Raw genomic sequence first — 21,959 nt, forward strand, 5'->3', positions numbered from 1 at the left:
ATGCTGAACAATGTTTTGGGGCCTCTCCTCCAAGGGTTTCCAGCAACACGTACACACGCATGGATGTCACTTGAGTAAGATAGATGCTTGACACATTGGTAGCAAGTATAGGCTACAAGTAAGGAAATGAAATGACATCACTTGTGACCTATAAAATTGGATTAGCCCCTTTGAGGAATTCTAATGTCTTCCTTTATCGATTTCAATTTACATTTTTGTATCTGTAACTCTCTACCTTTGTTTTTTTATATATTAGTCGATTTGTCTGTAACAGGCAAGTTGGAATAAAATATAATAAAGATCTTATGCAGTTCAACAATGAAATTGAGACAATTTTCTTTTCACTTCTACTCTAGAATGTCATGATGTTGCAACTTTCCTATTGGATGTTTGTTCTCCACCTTAATTTTCTAGCATTCCAAGCACTGGACCAAGTATTCAACCACTTCTTTCTTTGTTCTTGATCAAAAATAGACTCTGCTCAATTTTGCAAGTGTTTTCCTATAGCTTGGATGGCTTTCTTGGGGTAGAATATGAGCTTTGTACAAAATGCACTTCTTCAATTCTTCAATCCCTGGAAGACAAATGCAATTTTGGAGCCGCAAGAAACTCATTATTTTCCCACTTGTATCCTTAGATCTCTTGGCAATTTTTTCATCCATCTCTTGAATCAATGCTTGTTTCCTTAACCTGCTGGTAGAACTTTTGACCCAAATGCTTCAGTATTCAACTTCTTTCTTTGTTCTTGATCAAAAACAAACTCTGCTCAATTTTGCAAGTGTTTTCCTATAGCTTGGATGTCTTTCTGGGGGTACATTATGAGATTTGTCTTAAAGCAACTACTCCCTAGATATATGAATAAAAAATTGAAAGATTTTGATTCCTCAATTCTTTGAAGACAAATCCAATTTTGGAGCCACAAGAAACCCATTATTTTCTAACTTGTATCCTTCATAACTCTTGGCAGTTTCTTCATCCACATGTTGCATCAATGCTTGTTTCTTCAATATTGCCAAAATGCATGTTGCCAAAATGCTTCAATATTTAACCACTTCTTTCTTGGTTCTTGATAAAAAATAATCTCTCCTTTATTTTAAGAGTGTTTTCCTATAGCTTGGATGTCTTGCTTGTAGTACATTATGAGCTTTGTACAAAATAAACTTCTTCAATTCTTGAATCTATGAAAGACAAATGCAATTTTGGAGTCACACGAGACCCATTATTTTCCAACTTGTATTTTTCATATCTCTTTGCAATTTTTTCATCCACGTCTTGCATGAATGCTTGTTTCCTTTCTCTGCTGGTTGAATTCTTGACCCAAATGCTTGAATATTGCATCCCTTAGGTTTATTCACACAAACTAATGCTTGAGTGCCTTGCCTAATCATGCCATGCTAATGGTTGATAGGTGTCTTCTCCTACTAGAGGCATTCTCTTCAAGGTTTAACTTTAAAGCCTTGATTGGAGGAGCAGATCTTGAGCTTTATTTTTACTTCCACATGTCACATAAAAAACGTACGAGTTCTTAATGTTTCTAACAATGTCCTTTGTCATGCATTGAGATGAGACCATGTGAAGATATATGCTAAACCTTGACAATCTGTCTTCAACTAAAATTTTTGCCAATATAAGAGTATCTCAACTTTCCCAAAGCATGGACAACTATTGTTTCTCAATCTGTCTTCAACTAAAATTTTTGCCAATATAAGAGTATCTCAACTTTCCCAACGCATCTCTGTGAATTCCCTTACATACAGAAGCATCTTCTCATAAATTGTTTGGTGATAACCATGGTGACACTGTTGCTTTGAGCATAGCCAAAACTGATGAAAGACAAAGGACAGTAAGGTTGGTTGGTTGTCTCATGGTCAAATTTATTGCACTTTTAATGTAAACAGAATTCATTAACCTGAATTTGTGCAAAACCGAAAAAGAAAAGTCTAAATTTCCTATAATTTAGCAGACTTTGTAATGGTCCTTATATAGCTTTCTTTGAAGTAATTGATGCTGTGATGTGATTTATGTCTAAGTAGATATACAATGCTTACTACAAGAATGAATATTTTGATGCTTATTTCTTTAAAATAAGCATCAAGTGTTGAAAATAGTAGTGAGAAAGGTCCTCCTTTGATTTGTGCCTTAGTCAAAGAGACCAAGAAGCAGTTTTCCTTAGCATGCATGAGTTCCTAAAAGTTAGGACGAGTTCCTAAAATTTAAGACGGATTCCCATAAGTTAGGACAGTTCATGAAGCAGTTTGACAGATAAGCACGAGTGGAAGGCTCAGTTTGTTGTCTTCTAGTGTGAGTTATCCTTGGAAAAGACAAGCGAGTGAGTCTCAAGTTCTAAATTGAGGAAGGCCGAGTTGCATGAGTCAGTTAGACTCAGTTAACTCATCAATCACTAGTTTGAGTTTCAAAAATATAACTTGCCAGATTTAGCCTATTCGAAAAGCATATGAGGAGGACCAAGGCACAGAATTATTCATTGTTTTGTGAGCACAAGGTTGTGAGACAAGACAATAGAGCTCACGGGTTTGTGAGTGATTGCACCAGTTTTGGTGTGTGAGCTATCAGAGCTAGGAAGAGCGTGAAGGAGAGACCTATACTCGGTTTTGGCAGAGAAAATTCTTGCTGCTGTGCGCTAGGAAATAGGAGGAAATTTCCGGGCCAGCGCAAGGATTTAGGAGTTGAGACCGGGGTTTCTTGCAAGCAGGTTTCAGCTAAGTTTTAGCAGTGAGAACAGTGAGTTCTCTGGTGAAACGATTTGCCTTGTAATTAATTCTATTGCTCAACTTTGTCAATAAAATTTCTACAGCTAGGAGAGGGTTTTCCCAGTTGTGTTCCCTGGAAATTTTTTGTGTCTTGATTACTGTGTGACTGTGATTTATTTCTGTTCTATTCCGCTGCAAATTTAGTAGAGAAAATTGTGTCTTGGGTCGCAAGTTAGTTTCAGATTTGTTCATTCAAGCAGATCAGAATTTTCATGGATTTTCTACATCGAGCTCATGGGATGTATCATTTCAGGGATTCTTAGGTAGCGCCAAATGGAATGCACTGAAAATTAAACCTATGCTAGTTCTTGTGAACTCACACCAGTCTACGACTGTGTCAGAGCCAATGTTTCTAAAACCGGAACTGGTGACCGGACCGGTCCACCTAATGAACCGGTTTACCGATCGGAACCGGTCTAACCGGGACTGGTTTGGTCTAAACGAACCGGTTTTAAAAAAAGACATTAAATAATTAATTTTTAATGAAACAAAACTACTTTTAAGATGATTCCAAGCCAATAGAGACAAAATATGCAAAGTTTGCTCATTTATATACCATGTAAAGGTGAATATATCAAAATGGCACTGAGTGCAATACATATCATCGACAAAATAGGAAAATACATAAGAAATGAGGCTCTAAATGGCCTATAAAGTCCAAAAACAATGTTGTAAGCTATGAGGCCATTGGCCTACTACAAGTCTACAGTGTACACATGATTAATCATCAAGTTCATCACCACTACTAGACACAGGATCATCATCAGGAGCTACATAGACATCATTTGGTTCAGAGTTTGAGGATGCCTCAGCCTGATTTGCAACCTCAGTATCAATGGCACCAATGACAATAGAAGTGGACCTAATGGAAGCACAAGTTTGGCGACCTGCATGACTAGTGCCTTCCATTGGTTCTTTGCCTTTTCTTGATGCTGCTACTGATCCTGGTTCTGATGCCACCACATAATCTGCTTCATCCCCCACTAAAGCCATGTCGATATCAAAATCAGCCTCAAACACAGTCTTAGTCTCCTCCACCCATTCTGATGTTGGATCAATATCGTCCAACACAATGGGATCTAGATCAAGAGTTTTGCTCATCATTTGGAGCTCCGATTGCATTTATTGTTTACCCCCAAACCATGAATTAAGTCTGCTGAATTTTGAGTGAAATCTAAAATTCTAGTTTCTCCATATGAAATCCAAAGAGGTCGAAACCACTCTCAAACATCATGAGTCATTTCATGGTAATGTTAAAAATTTAAGTAAAAGGATGAAATTTAACATTACCATTAATTGCCAACATTGTTAGGGTTGAAACACCTTTAGTTTCCCCCCAAAACCCCTAAAACACAGTCAGAAATATGCTTTTTTAACTTTACGGTGGGCGTGCCTAAAACCGGCCGGTTTAGGACAGAACCAGCCAGTTTGATGCAAACCGGCCCGTTTTGTCCTAAACTGGCCGGTTTTCATCGGTTAGGGCAAAAAATGGAGAAATGGGCATTCAAACCGGGTTTTTTGGCCGGTTTAGACCGACGGGCTTGCTAATCGGCCGGTTAGACCAGTAACCGGTTTTTAAAACTATGGTCAGAGCCCAACGAACTTGTTGATTTGTTATATTGCATGCTGATGATTAACCCTGACCCTGAGCTCTGTTTTCTACATTATGTTGAAGATTGGAAAATGCACATTACAGATACAAAGAAACATGCTACTTGCACCTCAGTTGTTTGGAGTCGAGATAGTGATAGGAAGATAACATATCATGGTCCTTGGTGTGTATTAAGCTGGAGATAAAACTGAACATAAATAAGATTGAAAATATCCCGCTGCTAACTCATAGCAAGAGACAGTCGTTGATTTTCTAGGGCTTGCTTTTAGATCTCCAGTATTTTGTTATTTCTGTTTAGAGCCCAGTAAAAAATGTATGTAATTGTGAGAGGAATGGGATCGATTTTCAAGCAAAGTATTAGGGCAGGGATACTAATTTTAAGATCTTTGTTGTCTGTGTCAGTGATCTGCTTGCTCCTTACAATGTTCCTGTGAATGGATTGACATGGATGAATACTTTGAATGAATTGTGAAAGTAAACGTTCTTTTAAAATTCCACTGCTGCATCTCACATGCATGAGATTTCTCAAGACACACTCACCCCCCTGCAATTCAATGCCATGACACAAGTTGGGAGCAAACTGTCGTGTGCCAATTGCTCAACAACAAGAAGGTGAATCGAGAACACTGTAATGTCCTCTATGAATTGAGGATGAACGAGACGAAATAGCCTATACATGCCTGTAGGCTATAGTCCTCTATAAGGAGAAAAACCCAAAAATTCCCACTGTTGGGCAAGTTTTGGGGCAGCTGGTCGAAGAAACCTGAAGTTGGGGCTTGGAGTAAAGTTTACTCAATCACTTTAGAAGAAGAAACCCCTCTAGGAAATCTATAAATATGAGAGGGATGAATTCATTTTGGATCGTCAAGTGTGGATCATCTCATTTTGTTTTTTGAGCATTAGCTCTGAAGGTTTTAAGATCCTTCTATCTTGTCAATTTCGGTGGTGAAAGATTCCACCCTAGTTGACATCCCTATTTCTTTTATCCGTTTTGGCACAAGGGCTTTGGCTGGGCAGTGAATTCTGTGGGTATGAATTTGGTTAATGAACATGGAAGCAACAAGGATTTTTTGTCATGGCTGCTCGCGTGTTTTCTTGGTTTGTTGCGGCTTGATTATTTATGAATTGAGGAAGCAACGATCGATGACTCCTTCTATTGGCTTCGCTAGTTTTAGAAGGACTAGACATAGACCCAAGGGACAACTTAATTTTGATCTAATATACAAGGTGAGTAAACTTTCCCTTCCCTCATTTGATGGATCATCTAAATGTACAACAAGAGCTTGGGTGCAAAAATTGGACACTAGGTTGCACGAAACGGGGAAACGGGTACGAGTTTCTGAAACGGGGAAACGGGTACGAGTTTCCGAAACAGGAACCGATACGATACGCTTCCTCCCAAAATTTTGGAAACGGGGAAACGCGAATATATATATATATATATATATATATATATATATTAGGACATTTAAGAAATATGTTCAATCATAAAGCATATATGATACATTCTAATTTATTACATTATGATAAAATTGTCAATTGTCAATGCATAAACTATAAGTCTCTAAATTTACATCACATTTACTCATGAATGATCACATAATGAAAATAGAAATATCCAAAATCAGCCACGAGAAATTTCTAATTTCTTGTCTCGTGCTTGATTGGGAGTCTCCTCTTACATAGTTGAACGACCTTAGTGCTCTTGATTAAATACAAGTTTCATACCCTAGTACCCTACATGCTCTTCATTATTGGGAGTCTCCCCTGCATAGAGGGCTTGGTTCTCTTGATTAAATACAAGTTCCATACCCTAGTACATGATAAAATCCAATGGAAACATTGCAATCCCCCCAATCCTGAAATCTTGAAAAACAGATAAGTCTGTTGGATTTTGATGGAGATGATGATTGCATTGGATTCCTTTTGTCGAGAGGTCCAAGATAGATCATCTCATTCGGGCAAGCAGAAGTGTGATTTTGAATTTATGCCCACACATGTGCAAATTGTACAGGTCAGACTCATCATCATGCACGCTTAAGGAGCCTAATGGATGTGTCCCTTGACCCACAACGAATTGTATAAATACAAGAGACCTCATATCTCATTTGGCACATTCATTCTTCTCTCTCTTCATCAGATTGGCTTGCACATCTATGGGGCAGTGTCTCTCTCTCACGTGTGGCAAGGACATATTTTCTGGGTAGAATTATAGGCCGAAATTTCAGACTTCAGACACGTTTGACCAACATTGATTGAGGGGTTTCTAAGCAAGTTTGATTGTGTTTCTGAGGTCAAAGGTTCGATTTTTCTAGGCTGCATTGCTAGGCACAAAAATCGAGAAATTCTGGCATTTGACTTGGGTTGAGTACTGTTTGACCACAAAAAATTATAGCAGTTTCCTCACTCCTTTCACTGAATTTGACCGAGTTGTTTTGGGTTGAATTTATCCTCTTGATCAGGCTGAGTTTGACCAAGGAAGACCGAGTTGCTTGGAGGATGATTTGTTGTTGTTTTGACCAACATTGACTTTTTGGTTAGCGCTCAAGTTTGACTACATAAATTTACAGGGTTGTTTTGACTTTGTATTGGGCAAGTCAATTTGACTTTTGTACTCTCTCTGCTAAACTTTTGATTTAATAATAAGAAGAATTGATCAAAGGGTTTTCCCCACATTGGGGTTTTTCCTTAGCATCCACCAAATCTGGTGTCCTCTTGTTTTGGCTTGTCTTCTGCATTTAATTTTATGTTCTATCTGCTTTTACTATCAATGTGATAATTGTGGTTGCTATTGAAATTGGAAATTGCTATTGTGCTAAGCATAGAACATACCATTGTTATCTAAAATTAACAACCTTTGACAGATTTAACCAAGAAAGGAGCATTTAGGTGGACAGATGAATCCGACAAGTCGTTTAAAAAGCTCAAAGAAGTAATGAGCTCATGTCCAGTTTTGGCTCTCCTCGAATTTAGTAAGCCCTTTGTATACGAATATGATGCATCAGGAGAAGGGATCGGGGTTGTCTTAATGCAAAAGGGCCACCCCATTGCATTAGAAAGTTGGAAGCTCTAGGATACCGGGAAACTTTACTCCATATACGATACGATAAAGAGACACTCACTATCATGCACGCTTTGGCTAAATTCAGACAGTATTTGGTGGGAAACAGGTTCATACTCTAGACAAACCACAAAAATTTACGCCATTTTTTGGAGCAAAAAGACTTGAACGAATGACAACAGAAGTGGGTAAGAAAAGTTCAAGCCTATGATTTTGATATTGAGTATGTAAAGGGGAAAATGAATGTTGTCGCTGATGCACTTTCCAGGAAACTGACAACATGTTCCCTCATAGAACTTATATAAGATTGGAAGGCTCATCCCTCAGCGGAATACGCTGACTACTAGTTTGCATGTGTGCTAACCAACAGACTCATCCAAGATGACAGGTACAAAATAGTCGACGATATTATTTATTACAAATACAAGATATACGAGGTTCTTGAATCCACCCACAAGGAGAAGATTTTGAAGTTTATGCATGACGTTGGGAGTATTCAGTAGTTTATGCCTCTTCATATGGTCCTGATGATGAACCACACTTGTTGGTTCAAAACGCGTCGGCCAAAAATTTCTCTTATGTGATTTCTACCAAAAGACTTTGCTTAATTAAGTATGAATCACAGAAGATTGAATACAAAAATGAAGAAATTTGTTATATATCGGTATCAACTCTAAGATACAAGAATAAATAGTTTTTAGTTTTAACTTTTATTGGAGCGACTGTTGGTAGCTTTTTGCATAGTGCCAAATACTTTGGTGGGTTACAACAAACAATCTTAGGCAATTAAATATTGGAGGTCATATAATTATGCCTTCAACATGTTTCAAATATTATGAATACGTCTACATCCTAACATTTGAATATACTGTCCATCTTGTACTTGTGGCTTCTGAGTGCTTCTTTGTTTCTCTTTCTAGGCATTTTACTTTTCCTCTCTATTGCTCTTTCTGTTTCTAGGCATGAAGGGGCACGTTGGGAGTATTCAGAAAGCGTAGTTCCTCAGATAACAATTTGAAATTTCCAAAAAAAAAACAAAAAAAGCATTGCGGAACCGCGTGAACCATCCACCACCTCTTGGATCTGCTCGCAATCTGCAGTCTCCACAGATCTGCAACCAATCCTTTCTAGATCCACGGATCTGATTTTCCAGGAATTGCCAAAAAATGGCGGAACCGTGGATCTGATTTTTGGATCTGCGGTTCTGCTGGAGGATTAGTGGTGGATCCGTACCGGATGCAGTTCTGCCTCCTGATCGTGGGGGCGGGGGGGGGGGGGCGGTGGGGGACGGATCCTACAAACCTTGTTGAGGCATTTTCTTTAGTGGCCAAAGGATTTGAGATACATGGATGAGATTCCCATGTTTGAAAGGTCATAGGTGCCCTTGTAAGGGGTTTATGGTTCAATGGTTGGAGTGATTTGTCTGGTGCATGGAGGAGTTCATTTTCTTGTAAGGGCAAACTATTATCTAATAATTTTTTGGGTGGGATGCTGAGGAAGCTCCCGAGGTTGGTGCAGATCTATGCTTATGATACACACCAAAACCTGTGAGAGGGCCGTGGGTGTGATGCCTAAGAAAGCTCTAGTGATTGGAGTTCTGTTTATTGAACTATGATAGGTTCAGGACTTGTGAGAAGTGGGTTGCTCCAATGATTGGAGTGCATTTCTTGCCTAAGATAGGCACATTGAACCCGTGAGAGGTTTCTTGTGGGCAGTGATTGGAGCGGATTTGTTCTCTAAGATAATCACAATGGACTTGTGGTTGGTTGGTGATTTTTGATTGATCTGCTTTGAGGTGGGATGCCATGACGGAGGAGTATCATTCTAGCTTTGAGTTGGCACATGCAGGATGCTATTTGGGGGAGTGTTTCAAAACTGTTTGAGGAATCAGTGATTGATTCAAAGCTTGGAGCTCATGGGAGTATTGAAGAGTACCATGACAGGCTTAGAGGGAGTTGACCTTGTTGAGTCATATTCTATAGTGGCCAAAGGATTTGAGATACATGGGTGAGATACCTATGTTTATAAGGTGATAAGTTCCCTTTCCTTATGGGCTAATGAACACACCACGATCTTGGTATTTCAAGATGGATGAATGTTACCCATGTTGGGATTTTCCAAGATCTGTGGAGATCTTTATCTTTGCTTTCTAGATAAATCTGATTCTTGTCTTGTTATTGTATCAATATGAGTTTTCATCGTTACAAGAAGTTTTGAACAACTCATGATGTGGTATGAGAATAAATTTTCCTATAAAGTTCACATGAAGGATATTGGACTTTGGTAGGCCAATGATGAAGTCTTCCTTGAACAAGGGAAGTATTCCTTGAATATTCAGAAGAAATTTCGAAGTACAGAAGGGGGCAATGGTTGTGGTTTACATTCCTTCAAATTCTTAAGTAGTTAACATTTTTTTGAAGCTCCAATTAAATGGGATATTTGAGATGTTGTGATAGTATCTTGATTTGTTGGAGAACTCATTCTATGGAAAGAGGGAGTCTTAGCTTCCCTGGTTGCTCTGATTGTGTTTTCCATTTCCTTTCGTTTTCATGAATTCAATTTGTTGCTTGCTAACCTTTTGCTGGAGGAAGGGCACACTTGTGTGAGAGGGAGATCTTCATGCAAGGATGGTATGTTGCTTATGAATATGTGATGGAGTAGAACACGTATTACCTCATGAGTAAGGCATGTGCATGCGTGTTCTATTCTACAAGGGTGTAGATCCTGATGCATGCAAGGCACATGTAGACCGTGGGAGTTTCATGCATGCATGTTGCATTACTCTAGGAGAGATTCTTGCATGTAAGGTATAATTATTTTGGAAAGATTCCCTCATGCATTGTTCACTATTCTAGGAGGTTTTCTTTTGGATGTGGCACACTATTCAAAGAGAGATTGCCACATGCAAGGCACAGTTACTCTAGGAGTTACATGTTAATTTTTAGAGCTATATTGTTATCTTCTGTAGATAATTGCATTTTTCAAAATTTTCATCATTTACATATTACATTCACCCCATAACATCACATCATTAGAAATTCTGTAGAGAGAACAATAACATTAACAATGCAGCGGAACAGAAGATGACAATAGAAGAAAAGCATGCACAATAGAGACACCAGGATTTAGGAGGTTTTCTTTTGGATGTGGCACACTATTCAAAGAGAGATTGCCACATGCAAGGCACAGTTACTCTAGGAGTTACATGTTAATTTTTAGAGCTATATTGTTATCTTCTGTAGATAATTGCATTTTTTCAAAATTTTCATCATTTACATATTACATTCACCCCATAACATCACATCATTAGAAATTATGTAGAGAGAACAATAACATTAACAATGCAGCGGAACAGAAGAGAACAATAGAAGAAAAGCATGCACAATAGAGACACCAGGATTTAGGTCAGAGACTAGGGCAAAACCCCACAATGGGGGAAAACCCAACCAGATTCTTCTTCAAATATTCATCAAATGTTCAGCTGAGATACAAAGTACAATAAGAATGAGATACATTGATCACATCAGGCCTCATGTCATTCATCAGGGCCACTGCCATATCCTTCATCAAGGCTACTGCTATGTCATTCATCAGAGTCACTACCATGTCATTCATCGGGGTCACTGTCATGTATCAAAGTCACTTCCATATTAGGGTTGCTGTCATGTTAAGGATATATCAAAGGATGCTGCCTTTTACATATGTATCAAGATCATAGCCATAGGAGCGAATCACTGTTATCACTGTTGTCAAGATTACTACTATCCATTATTGTCATGAGGATTGTTGTACATTGCCATAAGTCTCTAAATCACTGTTATACAATATAATTGCAAATCACATAAGAAAGCAAGCCATTGCAATATAATTGCGAGCCACATAGATAAGAAGGTGAACCACTGTGTTATGTGATTCAAAGTGATACCAAATGTGAGCTACAGAATAACAATGTGTCTATAGAGAAGAGTATACGAGCACCTGTAATGAATGTGCTCTACAGAGAAGGTAATACTAGTCACTGTCATGCAAGCTACTATTAATACAATTTGAGCCACAAACAGAAATACAATACAATCCGCAGATAGATACTAGTCACTGTGAATACAAATCGAACCATCACAGAAATACTAATGTGTGCCACAAAGATGCGATCCACAGTTAGATACAATTCGAGCCATAGAGAAGTATGAATACAAGCCATGCCACAGAGTAATATAATGAGCTCTTTCATCCAATGTTTTAAAACTCCGACTTCGACTCCGACTCGGCCGAGGGTCGACTCCGACTCCGACTCCGACTCAGTATCGACTCGGCCGACTAGATTTCAATGACTCGGTCGTTGTAAAAAATACATTAAATATTTATTTTTTAGAAAAACACATAATTTTAAAGATTTTCATTCATGTTTCCAAACACACAACATTAGAATATAGATAGAAGACAACATATTATCAAAGTAGGCTCATGAATATATCCATTATATCAAAATGGCACCCAGTGCATTGTCCAATACATACACGATGATGATATAGAGATCAAAACAAAAACAAATAACCAAGGAGGCTATAAATGGCCTCTACAACAAAACTCTGTGACCAGTACTACTGGCTACTGCTAGAGTTGCCAACATCATCTGGCTCAGTGTTACTTGGGAGCGGGAGCGAAAACGGGAGCTGGAGCGACATTTTCAGAAGCTCCTGGTTTGGGAGCGAATCCTGGAGAAGTTCGACAACCAATGTCACTAACATCAAGGTACAAAGAGGGATTGGTGCTCTTGGTTAAATACGAGTTCCATACCCTACTACAGGACAAAATTCAATGGAAACATTGCAATCCTCCAATCCTGAAATCCTGAAATCCTGAAAATCTGATAAGTCTGCTGAATTTTGAATGAAATCTAAAATTCTACTTTCTCCATATGAAATCCAATGAAGCCGGAACCACTCTCAAACATCCTGAGTCATTTCATGGTAATGTTAAAAATTTAAGTAAAAGGATGAAAATGAAGATTAAGGAGAATGTCACTTTTACTTTAAGAATTTAACATTACCATGAAATTTGAGTAGCATATCAATACTAGGAGAGGTGAATGGACCCCAAATAGCACTTAACCAATTTAGAAAACACCTTGGAGTCCCCAACAATCAGCTAAATGTTAAAAAGTTAAAAAATTTTAGAAAAATCGCTGTTTTTTGTGGGGACTCGCTAGATTTAATGACTCGGCCGAGTAGATGTGGAAACGGCCGGGTTGACCGAGTCATGATTGACTCGGCCGAGTCATGCAATAACTCGGCCGAGTCAGTCATGACTCCGCCTCCCGAACTGGTTTTTCTGCCGAGTCATAAAATCCTCCAATGACTCGGATCAACTCGACCGTTTCGGATTCGATTCGGCCGAATTTTAAAACTATGCTTTCATCACTGTAATGCAAGCCATAGAGCGAGCCATACATCACTGTAATGCAAGCCATGGAGCGAGCCATTGAGAAATGCGTATCACTGTAAATTTGGGCCAGAGTATAGAGAGATCCATGTCACAGAGCAGTGCGAGATTCACGTTACAAAACATAGAGTGAGATCATGCCACAAGACATAGAGCGAGCCTGCGACAGAGATAGAGCGAGCCCGTGAGATAAGATATGAGCCTTGAACAGAGATAATCAGACCTTAGAGACATACAGAGCACAGATCCTCATAACCATACGAATCTCAGAGATACACGAGCCTCAGATTGCGAGATTGATGTCCCAAAATGAGCCACAAAGATTGGCAATTTATAGTTGTTGCCACCTGTGAAGGGTTATGACCCTTGGGCAAGCTGACATGTCAGTTTGGATGGCCGAATTGAAATCTAGGAGGGAAAACTCATTCAATTTTCTTCTTAAATATATTTTCCAAATGATTTCTTTCCCAAAATTGTTATCAAATTAATAATAATTTTTCTCCCTTTTATGCAAATGAATTTTCCTTTTGACCAATATAAATCTTTTTTAGGGCTCGATGAGCCTTCCTTTGTGGCAGTTGGGTTTTCCTTGGGGCAGTAGGGTTTCTCATAGGAAATTTGTCCCATAGCTGCCCCAAATTTCAACATTACACTGTATGCATGGCATAGTTGTTTTGGGAGTCGCACATGCATCACACATGTATTCCATGCATGTGGGGTGCACCACTCTTGAGGCTGTTGGTAACCTGTTTTGTAACTTCCTCTTATTTGTCTTATAAACAGGCGAGGAGGATCCACTGGTTAGATAGGGCAGAGGAGAGGAGTCAATATGATTTACAACAAGTATTAGCAACAAATATTGTTTTTCCATGGCTGTTCTTTTCAGTGTGTTTTAAATGAATTTCAGAGAATGGAGTTTTGTTTTTCGATGGGCAAGGTGTGTGTTACTTTAGCATCTGTTGTAGTTCATTCATTTTAGTGGAGGGATTCTGCTAGAGAGGTAGCTAGGTTAGTACAGTGATTTTGCGTGGCTTGTGCGTGATACCAAATTGTGTAAATTCTTTTTTCCATGGATAATAGCAAGAGATGTAATTGCTGCTACTGATTTCTTGTATGCTGTTGTGATTTTCCAGATCACTGTTTATGTAGATTTAATCTTAAGTTTTCCATCAGTTTGGTCTAACCTCGTGATATGCAATGTCTACACTCTTGAGTATTCCTTACAGCACTTTGTTTAAGCAGAGCTGCTTTTTGGATAGGTGTTTTCTAAACTTCAATTGTTAACTGTAGGAATTGATTCTATGAGTGCAGATTTGCTTTTCTTGTCATGAAAGTTTAACACCTATCCTTTTGTTGTATTGCTTTCAGTGATGCTTTAGCATTCCCTGTGCTCACTTTATCTGATATTTGTACTTTTTACAGTCCCATTGGCTGAGTTTGGCTGCTAGTGGACATTCATATTTAATAAAATTAAATTAAATTAATGCAGATGTTATATCTGGAAGAATGGGCATTGCTGGAAAGAGATCATTCAAATTCTTTATCAGGAGCTGTTGAAGCTCTGGAAGCTGCAACTCTTCGGCTTCCAGTCACTGGTGGTGCAAGGGTATGGTTCGTTTATTAAAATGGGAATAGTGCTTGCAGTCAATTTACGCGTTCTATCTTATTATGCAAAAAAATGCCAAATTGTTGATTGAGGAGTTATTGAAATGGTCAGGAAGAAATCCTAACTAGACCCAAATGCAGGCTGATATTCAAGCAGTGAAGGAAGCTGTTAGTTCTGCGGTTGATGTGATGCAAGCAATGGGTTCCTCCATTTGCTCGTTGTTGCCAAAGGTAAATCAAGCTATGTTGTTCTTCAAGTTTAAAATGACAACGTTATATTATGGTATCTTGAATATTTTCTGTTGATGTCATAGCTTGATTCTTCAAGTTTAAAATGACAACGTTATATTATGATATGGTATCTTGAATATTTTCTGTTGATGTCACACTATTTGTTTCTCCATTTATTGCTATTATCCTATTTGTTTGCGATACTTCATAAGGTATATATTTTTTTTAATTTTATTCTTTTTAACTGCAGGTAGAGGGGATGAATCATCTAGTTTCTGAGCTTGCAGAGGTTGCTGCTCAAGAGAAAGCCTTATTGGATGAATGTGTAGATTTTTTAGCTACAACAGCAGCAATGGAGGTAAAGATCAGGTTTTAATTTTTAAACATTGGAAGCTAGAGCTTTACTTGAGTATTAAGTGCCAAAGTTGGACACTAACATTACTCTTATTCCCCCAGGTAGAGGAATCCAGTTTGAGGGCACATTCAATTCAACTAAAACAAGGGAGATGTTGGGGTTCAGAAAAGTCAATGGACAATAGTGCAGTTGCTGTAGATTTTGGACGACGAAATCCGACATAAGGAGATTTTTTAGTTTGTATGATGTATCATTTTTATTGTGAGACTAATAGTTGATCAAACTGCTTTTGCACTGACGTGGAAAAGTTGGAGGTGGAGGCCACTTTGCTTCTTGCTGCAGGAATGGCATCTTGCGTCTCAAGCCAAAGGTAGTAAAAGAAATGTAAAATAGTTAGTTGATTTGTCTGGATCTGCTGCATTTGTTTCTTGTGCATGAAGATTCTCTCTAATGTCTATATTAACATGGTCTAATGCTCACCTTTCAAGAAAATCTTGATACACATTGCAGTGATTTGTATACACATTTTCATCAAATCTGAGTTCCAAAATCAGTTTGATGGGATATTTTACATGTAAGCGGTGTACTTCAGAAGATTGCATGCCCTGTTCCCACTTTTTGACTGGGGACCTGTTATAAACCTTCGGGATTAGTGCCGTTTTGCACACTATCTCTATTTTTTAGCAGTTATTGAACATGTACTTTGACAAAAGAAAGCCAAATGAATTGTATCTCTAATTCTTGGCTTTACGATTACAAGCATTTTGAAACCAGCTAGCAAAGGCTGTTACTCAGTTACTTGTCTCTACTATATGGCTGGGTTACATGTCAAATCCAACTGTATTTCATATAATGAATCTCTCTTATTTTTGAAAGATTTACACGGCTATATGACTGGTTTATGTATAGTTAGTGCTATACAAGCTTCATTAAGCCAATATGAACAGAAACCCATTGTATAATGAAGGGGCATCGCAAAAGCGTGCCTTCAGTCCCTTGGAAGTTCAATTGTTATATCTACGTTTTGCTACTTTCCTTTGGGACTATAAGACAGATTCGGGATATGTAGTGCCTATTTTGCACAAAATCAGGCATAGAACACATTTTATGCCCATTTGGATTGTATGATGCCAAGACAAACATCATTTATGACAGCAAGCTCAGTGAGTCTCTTATCAATGAACTTTGGAAGGTCACCATGATTGTCTCAGGCATCAAATATGTTGGATTGTAAATATTTGTTTTGCTCATTATTAACTCCTCATACATCATAGGTCTCATTTTAGTCTCAATGCTGTTCATTTTTTCCTTTCAAAATTATCACTTTCTGGTGAGTAGTAGGGATGTAATATTACACGTTCTATGGATTGTATCTAGATACATTCGAAAACATATGAAATGATATCATTCTGATCTGATAATCAGTAACTAGATATACTTAACAATTGATACACAGTATCAGCGATACAGATGATCACTACACCATTTTTAAGCCCGCTAAAATAGTGCCAATTATTCTTGGATTCAATAATTAAATGCCGTCTTTTCTAGACTTGGGTGCTGGTTCTATTTGTACATAACCTGGACTTTGGTTTGGTTTTACAGACTTAATTGGGGTTCGGAAGATTATGTCTTTCCCATGCTTGAATTTGTTTCCTTTATCTGTGGATTTAGGTGAGCTGTTTTTCTTTCATGGACTAATTTCTATCAAATTAACCATGCTTCGTTTTATCAGAACAATCATGGCAAGTAAATGGTGCTCTGGGACGTATTTTAATTCAACATAAAAAACAGTTGTTTTTGTCCTATTTTTTCCATCACATGGATGTTTAGTAAGCCGCGTGGCAGAAGATTTTTATTGCGAGCATGTTGCAGTTCAGTGTAGTTTGAGAGCCTTTTGCCGAGTCCATTTTCATAATTCTTGCTTTGTTTCAGGGCATGAACAAAAATGCAGATGAATATTAAACTAGTCTATTTTAACTGGTGTGCGCTGTGCTATTAACTCTTTGTTATTGTACGCTCAAGAAAATAAACTACACCACACAATATTATTGAAGTTCTGTTAAAAGAATCATGCAGCGATAAAACCAAATTTAACCTCAATCATAAAGTCAATGGTAAATTGTTCATACAATGTAATATCAAAGGGTAGAAGCTAAGTAGAGCAAAAGTGACCATGGCAGGAGGTTGATGGTCATGGTCATCCAAACAGATTGTGGGATTGGCATCAACAGGTGAACATGCTCCCACTCATTTGCATCAGGCTTTTTGAAGGCTTAGGCTCATTTGAGATGTCAGAAAACTCCCTGTCATTACACTGCGAGGTTGGGAGTTGGTTCCTCCCATGCTCACGTATCTTGTGCATGTATCTGTTGGCGGGGTGACAGGGCCTACCATCTCCTTAGTGGGAACCTGTTAAAGTGGGTCAAGCATGGGGCCAGGTGGCTCTCTGTTCATGGGCCCTATGCCAGTGTTCCAAAAGTTATTGGAGGTGCTTTGTCTCAAGTTGTGCTTTGCAAGCTATTACTTCAATGACACACTGGTACATGTCAAGCTCTTATCTTCAATGACACACTGGTACATGTCAGGGTACCATCATAACAAGAAAAATATGTTCATGGGATCATTGAATTAATTATAACATCATTTTGTTTCTTCCAAACGCCAATTAATGTTTGTACCCTAAAAGACAACCATACACTTTGGAAGCATGGGGCCAGGTGGCTATCTGTTCCAAAAGTTATTGGGAGGTGCTCCATCTCAAGTTGTGCTTTGCAAGCTGTTATCTTCAGCGACAAAGCGGTAGATATCAGGGTACCATCATAACAAAAAAAACATGTTTTCATGGATCAAGTTGTGCTTTGCAAGCTGTTATCTTCAATGACAAAGCGGTAGATGTCAGGGTACCATCATAACAAGAAAAACATATGTTCATGGATCAAGTTGTGCTTTGCAAGCTGTTATCTTCAATGACAAAGTGGTACATCTCAGGGTACCATCATAACAAAAAAATATGTTCATGGGATCATTGAATTAATTATAGCATCATTTTGTTTCTTCCAAAGCGAAATAATGTTTCCACCCTAAAAAGCGACCATTCATATTGGAATGGTATAGCCTAACGTATGGGATTACCTCTAGCACACTAAAGTGATAGAGGTAGGAAAATATTTTTGGCATAATGAATTGGGCCTAAGCCAGGGTTGATTTGGCGAGGAGACATTACAAGAAGCACGCCCACACTGTGGACAACATGAGGTTTGTAGAGCCAGGTATGGGGATAGATTATCACTTTGGAGACCTTTCGTAGTTAAACACCAAGGAAATCATGCTTTCTTGGGCTCTAACATAGGCTTCCAAATACCATGAATCGTGGACATACATGTGTTTTTCTTTGACTTTAACAACTGCCATTTATTTAGTCAACCTTCAACGAATGACGTGGACCAAAGCCACTTATATAGTTGACATATTGTTAGCATAATGACTTTGCCCTAGCCTAGTTTGATTTGGAAAGCTGACATAACTAGAAGCACACCCACATTGTGGATAATGTGAGGTTTGCACACCCTAGGTATGCACACCCACACAGTGGACAATGTGAGGTTTGCACACCCTAGGTGTGCCCATCTCTTATCATCTTGGAGGCCTCCCATAATTAAGCCCCAAGGAAATAATGATTTTGAGTTCTAACATAGGTTTCCATATACCGAGAACCTTGAACAACTTTGTTTTTTGCTTTGATTTCAACAACCACAATTTATTTAGTTGATTTTCTCAAGAATGACATGGAAAAAAGCCACTTATACTTTGGTCAATGTTGTGGCCTTGCCTTATTTTCCTTCACCCTCCGTGCCCAAGGCACAAGGAGGTGAAACTCAAGCACAAAGTCATTAGGAATGAGACCTTCCCCAAGCCAAATTACACCTAAACTTAAACTCTAAATAATGAAAACTAGGTTGTTAATCAATCCCTGGGTTGACATTTACCCCCTTTTATAACTCTTAAGGTTGAGAACTAAGTGGCCTCAACCAAAGGCTTACCTTCACTATGTGCAAGGGGTAAACCCCCAGAGGAACTAAGGACTAAATGATACATTGATCTAAGGGAAGGGTCCTTCCATGAAGGAAAGTGTTAAACAGCAATCTAGGTTTATCAAATGCTTTGTAAAATAGAAGTGGCAAGAGCTTTACAAGATCCAATAAGGAATCTCTTGCCACAAACAATTTTCAAACCCAAGGCTTCATTGACCTAATGTTTGAGGTTGACCTTTCAACGCTTGTTCCTCTCAATAGTGCTAATCACCCATTTGGTAGAGAAGGCTTGTCCTTATACAGGAGTTTTAATGATACCAAGATCACAAAGTTCCCATAGAGTGTAACAAAGCTCCCAATAAACCCTCTGAAAAAAGAAAGACGAGAAAAATGAGGAAAAAGGAAATAGGCTATGTTGCACGGGGACTCATCCCAACCAAAATTGATGGCGTTTCTTGGGTCTTGACGATTAAGGTACTTTGGAACTCATCGAAAACTTCCCCAATTGGTTGGGGACTCCATCGGGGACTTGGGGACTTCCAGTCCATCCTTGAGCCATCCCTTGAAAAATCAGGGACTTTGACGTCCCCCAATATCATGCACATTAAACTTATAAAAAAATTAAATTTGAAAACCTAAGTTATAAACTTTAGAGTAAAAAAATAAAAAAAAAACAAATTTTGAAACCTAAACCTTATCGCAACCTAAACCTATCGACTAAACTAAACTTATTGCATACACACTAAATTAAACCTACCGCATACTACACATTACACGACATGGCGGCAGAGAAGGTAAACAATGCTACAGAGACACGTTAGCGAAGGTAAACACTGAAATTGAGTGAAGGTTGTAGGTAAACACTAAAATTGAGTGAAGGTTGGGGGAAATACAGGTTGTGAGGGTTCCAAGTAATAGTTGAGTGAAGTTTAAGACGACGGGGGAAGGTAAACGTTGAACAAAGAACTACATTCACGATGACAAAGGTAAACAAAGCTGAGAGAACTCGAGTGAAGGTTGCAGGTGAGGTAAGAGTCCGACGACAGGGCAAACTCAGAGACTCTTAATTTGGAATTTATAATTAAATTTTAATGACTTATTCATGTTTACAGTTTACAGTCACTATACTCCATGAATTAATTTGCCTTCAATTTGAACTTTTTTTCTACATGTCTGCGACAAACTTTTTCTTGGCTTGAATCTTTGAAATTTCCTTATGCCACAATCAGTGTGACTTTAATACCATGTTAAATATATGCAAGAGACAAGCACGAGAGCTTGGATGAGAGATAATATGATATATCAATGTGCTACTAAATTACTAGTTTTGTTTATATACATAGCAAGTTCCATTATTCATTTTAGGAACCAATAAACTAATTCCCTAAATATATTACCATAAATATTATTTATTATATATAATTTATTTCACTTGATGACATTATTACTTTTGTACATAACATTTGTTACCCCTAAAATAAACATTACAACCGCTAACTCATCTTTAAAGCTTAATGTCACAAGGTAAATATATGAGATGGTAATACTCTTCGTGCTTTGTAAATATTACAATGGCTAACTCATCTTTAACGCTTAATGTTATAGGTAAATATATGAGATGGTAATACTCTTCGTGCTCTGTAAATAATAATGATTCTGAATGATTATGATATACATTACACTAATTACAGGTCCCACAAGGTTCTTAATTTCTAGACTCTTTAACTTGAGATTTATAGTTAAATTTTAATGACTTGTTCATGTTTACAATTTTATTAAATTTTACTTTTAGTCTTTAAAGTTTAGCTACTATCTAAATTTAGAAATGATCCACCATGCATCATAGAATGATTATGTAGACAATAGTAGATTGTAGGTTGTAACAGAGTAATAGTACTTGACAATGGGCAATGATGACGCGATTTGTTTTTGTGATGCACAATGCTGATTAGATAGTATTAGACTTAGGTATTTTATTTTGTAATTTGAATTCCAAATTTAGTAATAGTTCTAATTTTTATATTTTAATTTATCATTCATGTTTATGCTGAATTACAAAATTTTATTTTAATTTTAATTTTTAAATAAATATAAAAATTAGTTGCCGCACTTGCCATCCCCAACTTCTTGTCCCTTCAAAATTTGAAGGTGTGCTTTCGACGTCTCAAAAACTCATCCCCTTGTACCCCCATCCCCTTGTCCCCACAATAAGTGGAACATAGAAAATAGATAATAAAAAGGAAGTAAGTAAAATATAAATTTAGAGATTAGTAGGAATATTATAAAACATGTTAAATTCTTAGGGAGATAATGGAAAAGGGTGGGAATTAAAGAAAGTTAGAGGACATAGAAAAGGGAGGCGAAATACATAAACTTGAAAATATCATAAAATTATTAAAAGAAGATAAAAACATGAAATAAAGGTAAACCCAAGAGGGGAGAGGAAGGTAACCAAATAAATCAACACTTAGAAGGCAATGAAAGAGACTAGGTTGGGGAGGGTGATAGGAACAAAATGACCATTAAGAGGATATTTCATGTTGTAGAAGTCATCCCTCCATGGGTTGACTCTCGAGTGTCTTCAAAATCTTTGTGGACTAATTTTGTTGTTTCTTGTTCTAACTATTCAAATTCTAAATATTAAGTGTATCTTAATCTTACTAAATGCTCTCATCAATTGCCATTCATTAATGGTAGATGGGTTTTATTCTTTGTTTATCTTTAACAATTTGTCACTTCACTTTGAAGTCTGTCTATGACAAGGTGAACAAGGGAGAAATTGGTGGTTACAAGATCATCATATCCTTACGATGGTGAGTGGATTTCTTCCTTAAGAAGTTTTTTAGAT

At 37.8% G+C, this 21,959-nt stretch overlaps 1 protein-coding gene across 3 annotated transcripts in view; it reads left to right on the forward strand.

The window, feature by feature from the left end:
* LOC149224886 (AUGMIN subunit 8-like) overlaps nucleotides 1–16,231 on the forward strand; it is a 32,856-nt gene extending 16,625 nt beyond the window's left edge. For 2 of the 3 annotated variants that reach the window (XM_089386316.1, XM_089386315.1), the window contains exons 4-7: nucleotides 14,376–14,492; nucleotides 14,633–14,722; nucleotides 14,973–15,080; nucleotides 15,179–15,871. In XM_089386316.1, coding sequence (XP_089242442.1) covers nucleotides 14,376–14,492; nucleotides 14,633–14,722; nucleotides 14,973–15,080; nucleotides 15,179–15,301 — 438 coding nt within the window. In that variant the 3' untranslated portion in view covers nucleotides 15,302–15,871. Of the gene's footprint in view, nucleotides 1–14,375; nucleotides 14,493–14,632; nucleotides 14,723–14,972; nucleotides 15,081–15,178 lie in introns of all 3 variants that reach the window. The other variant, XR_016249551.1, reaches the window with a different exon arrangement.
* The last annotated feature ends 5,728 nt before the right edge of the window (nucleotides 16,232–21,959 follow it).

This window comes from Pinus tabuliformis, chromosome Q (genome assembly GCF_031772625.1).
Source record: "Pinus tabuliformis cultivar Carrire ecotype Pingquan chromosome Q, CPIR1, whole genome shotgun sequence".
Classification (NCBI taxonomy): domain Eukaryota; kingdom Viridiplantae; phylum Streptophyta; class Pinopsida; order Pinales; family Pinaceae; genus Pinus; species Pinus tabuliformis.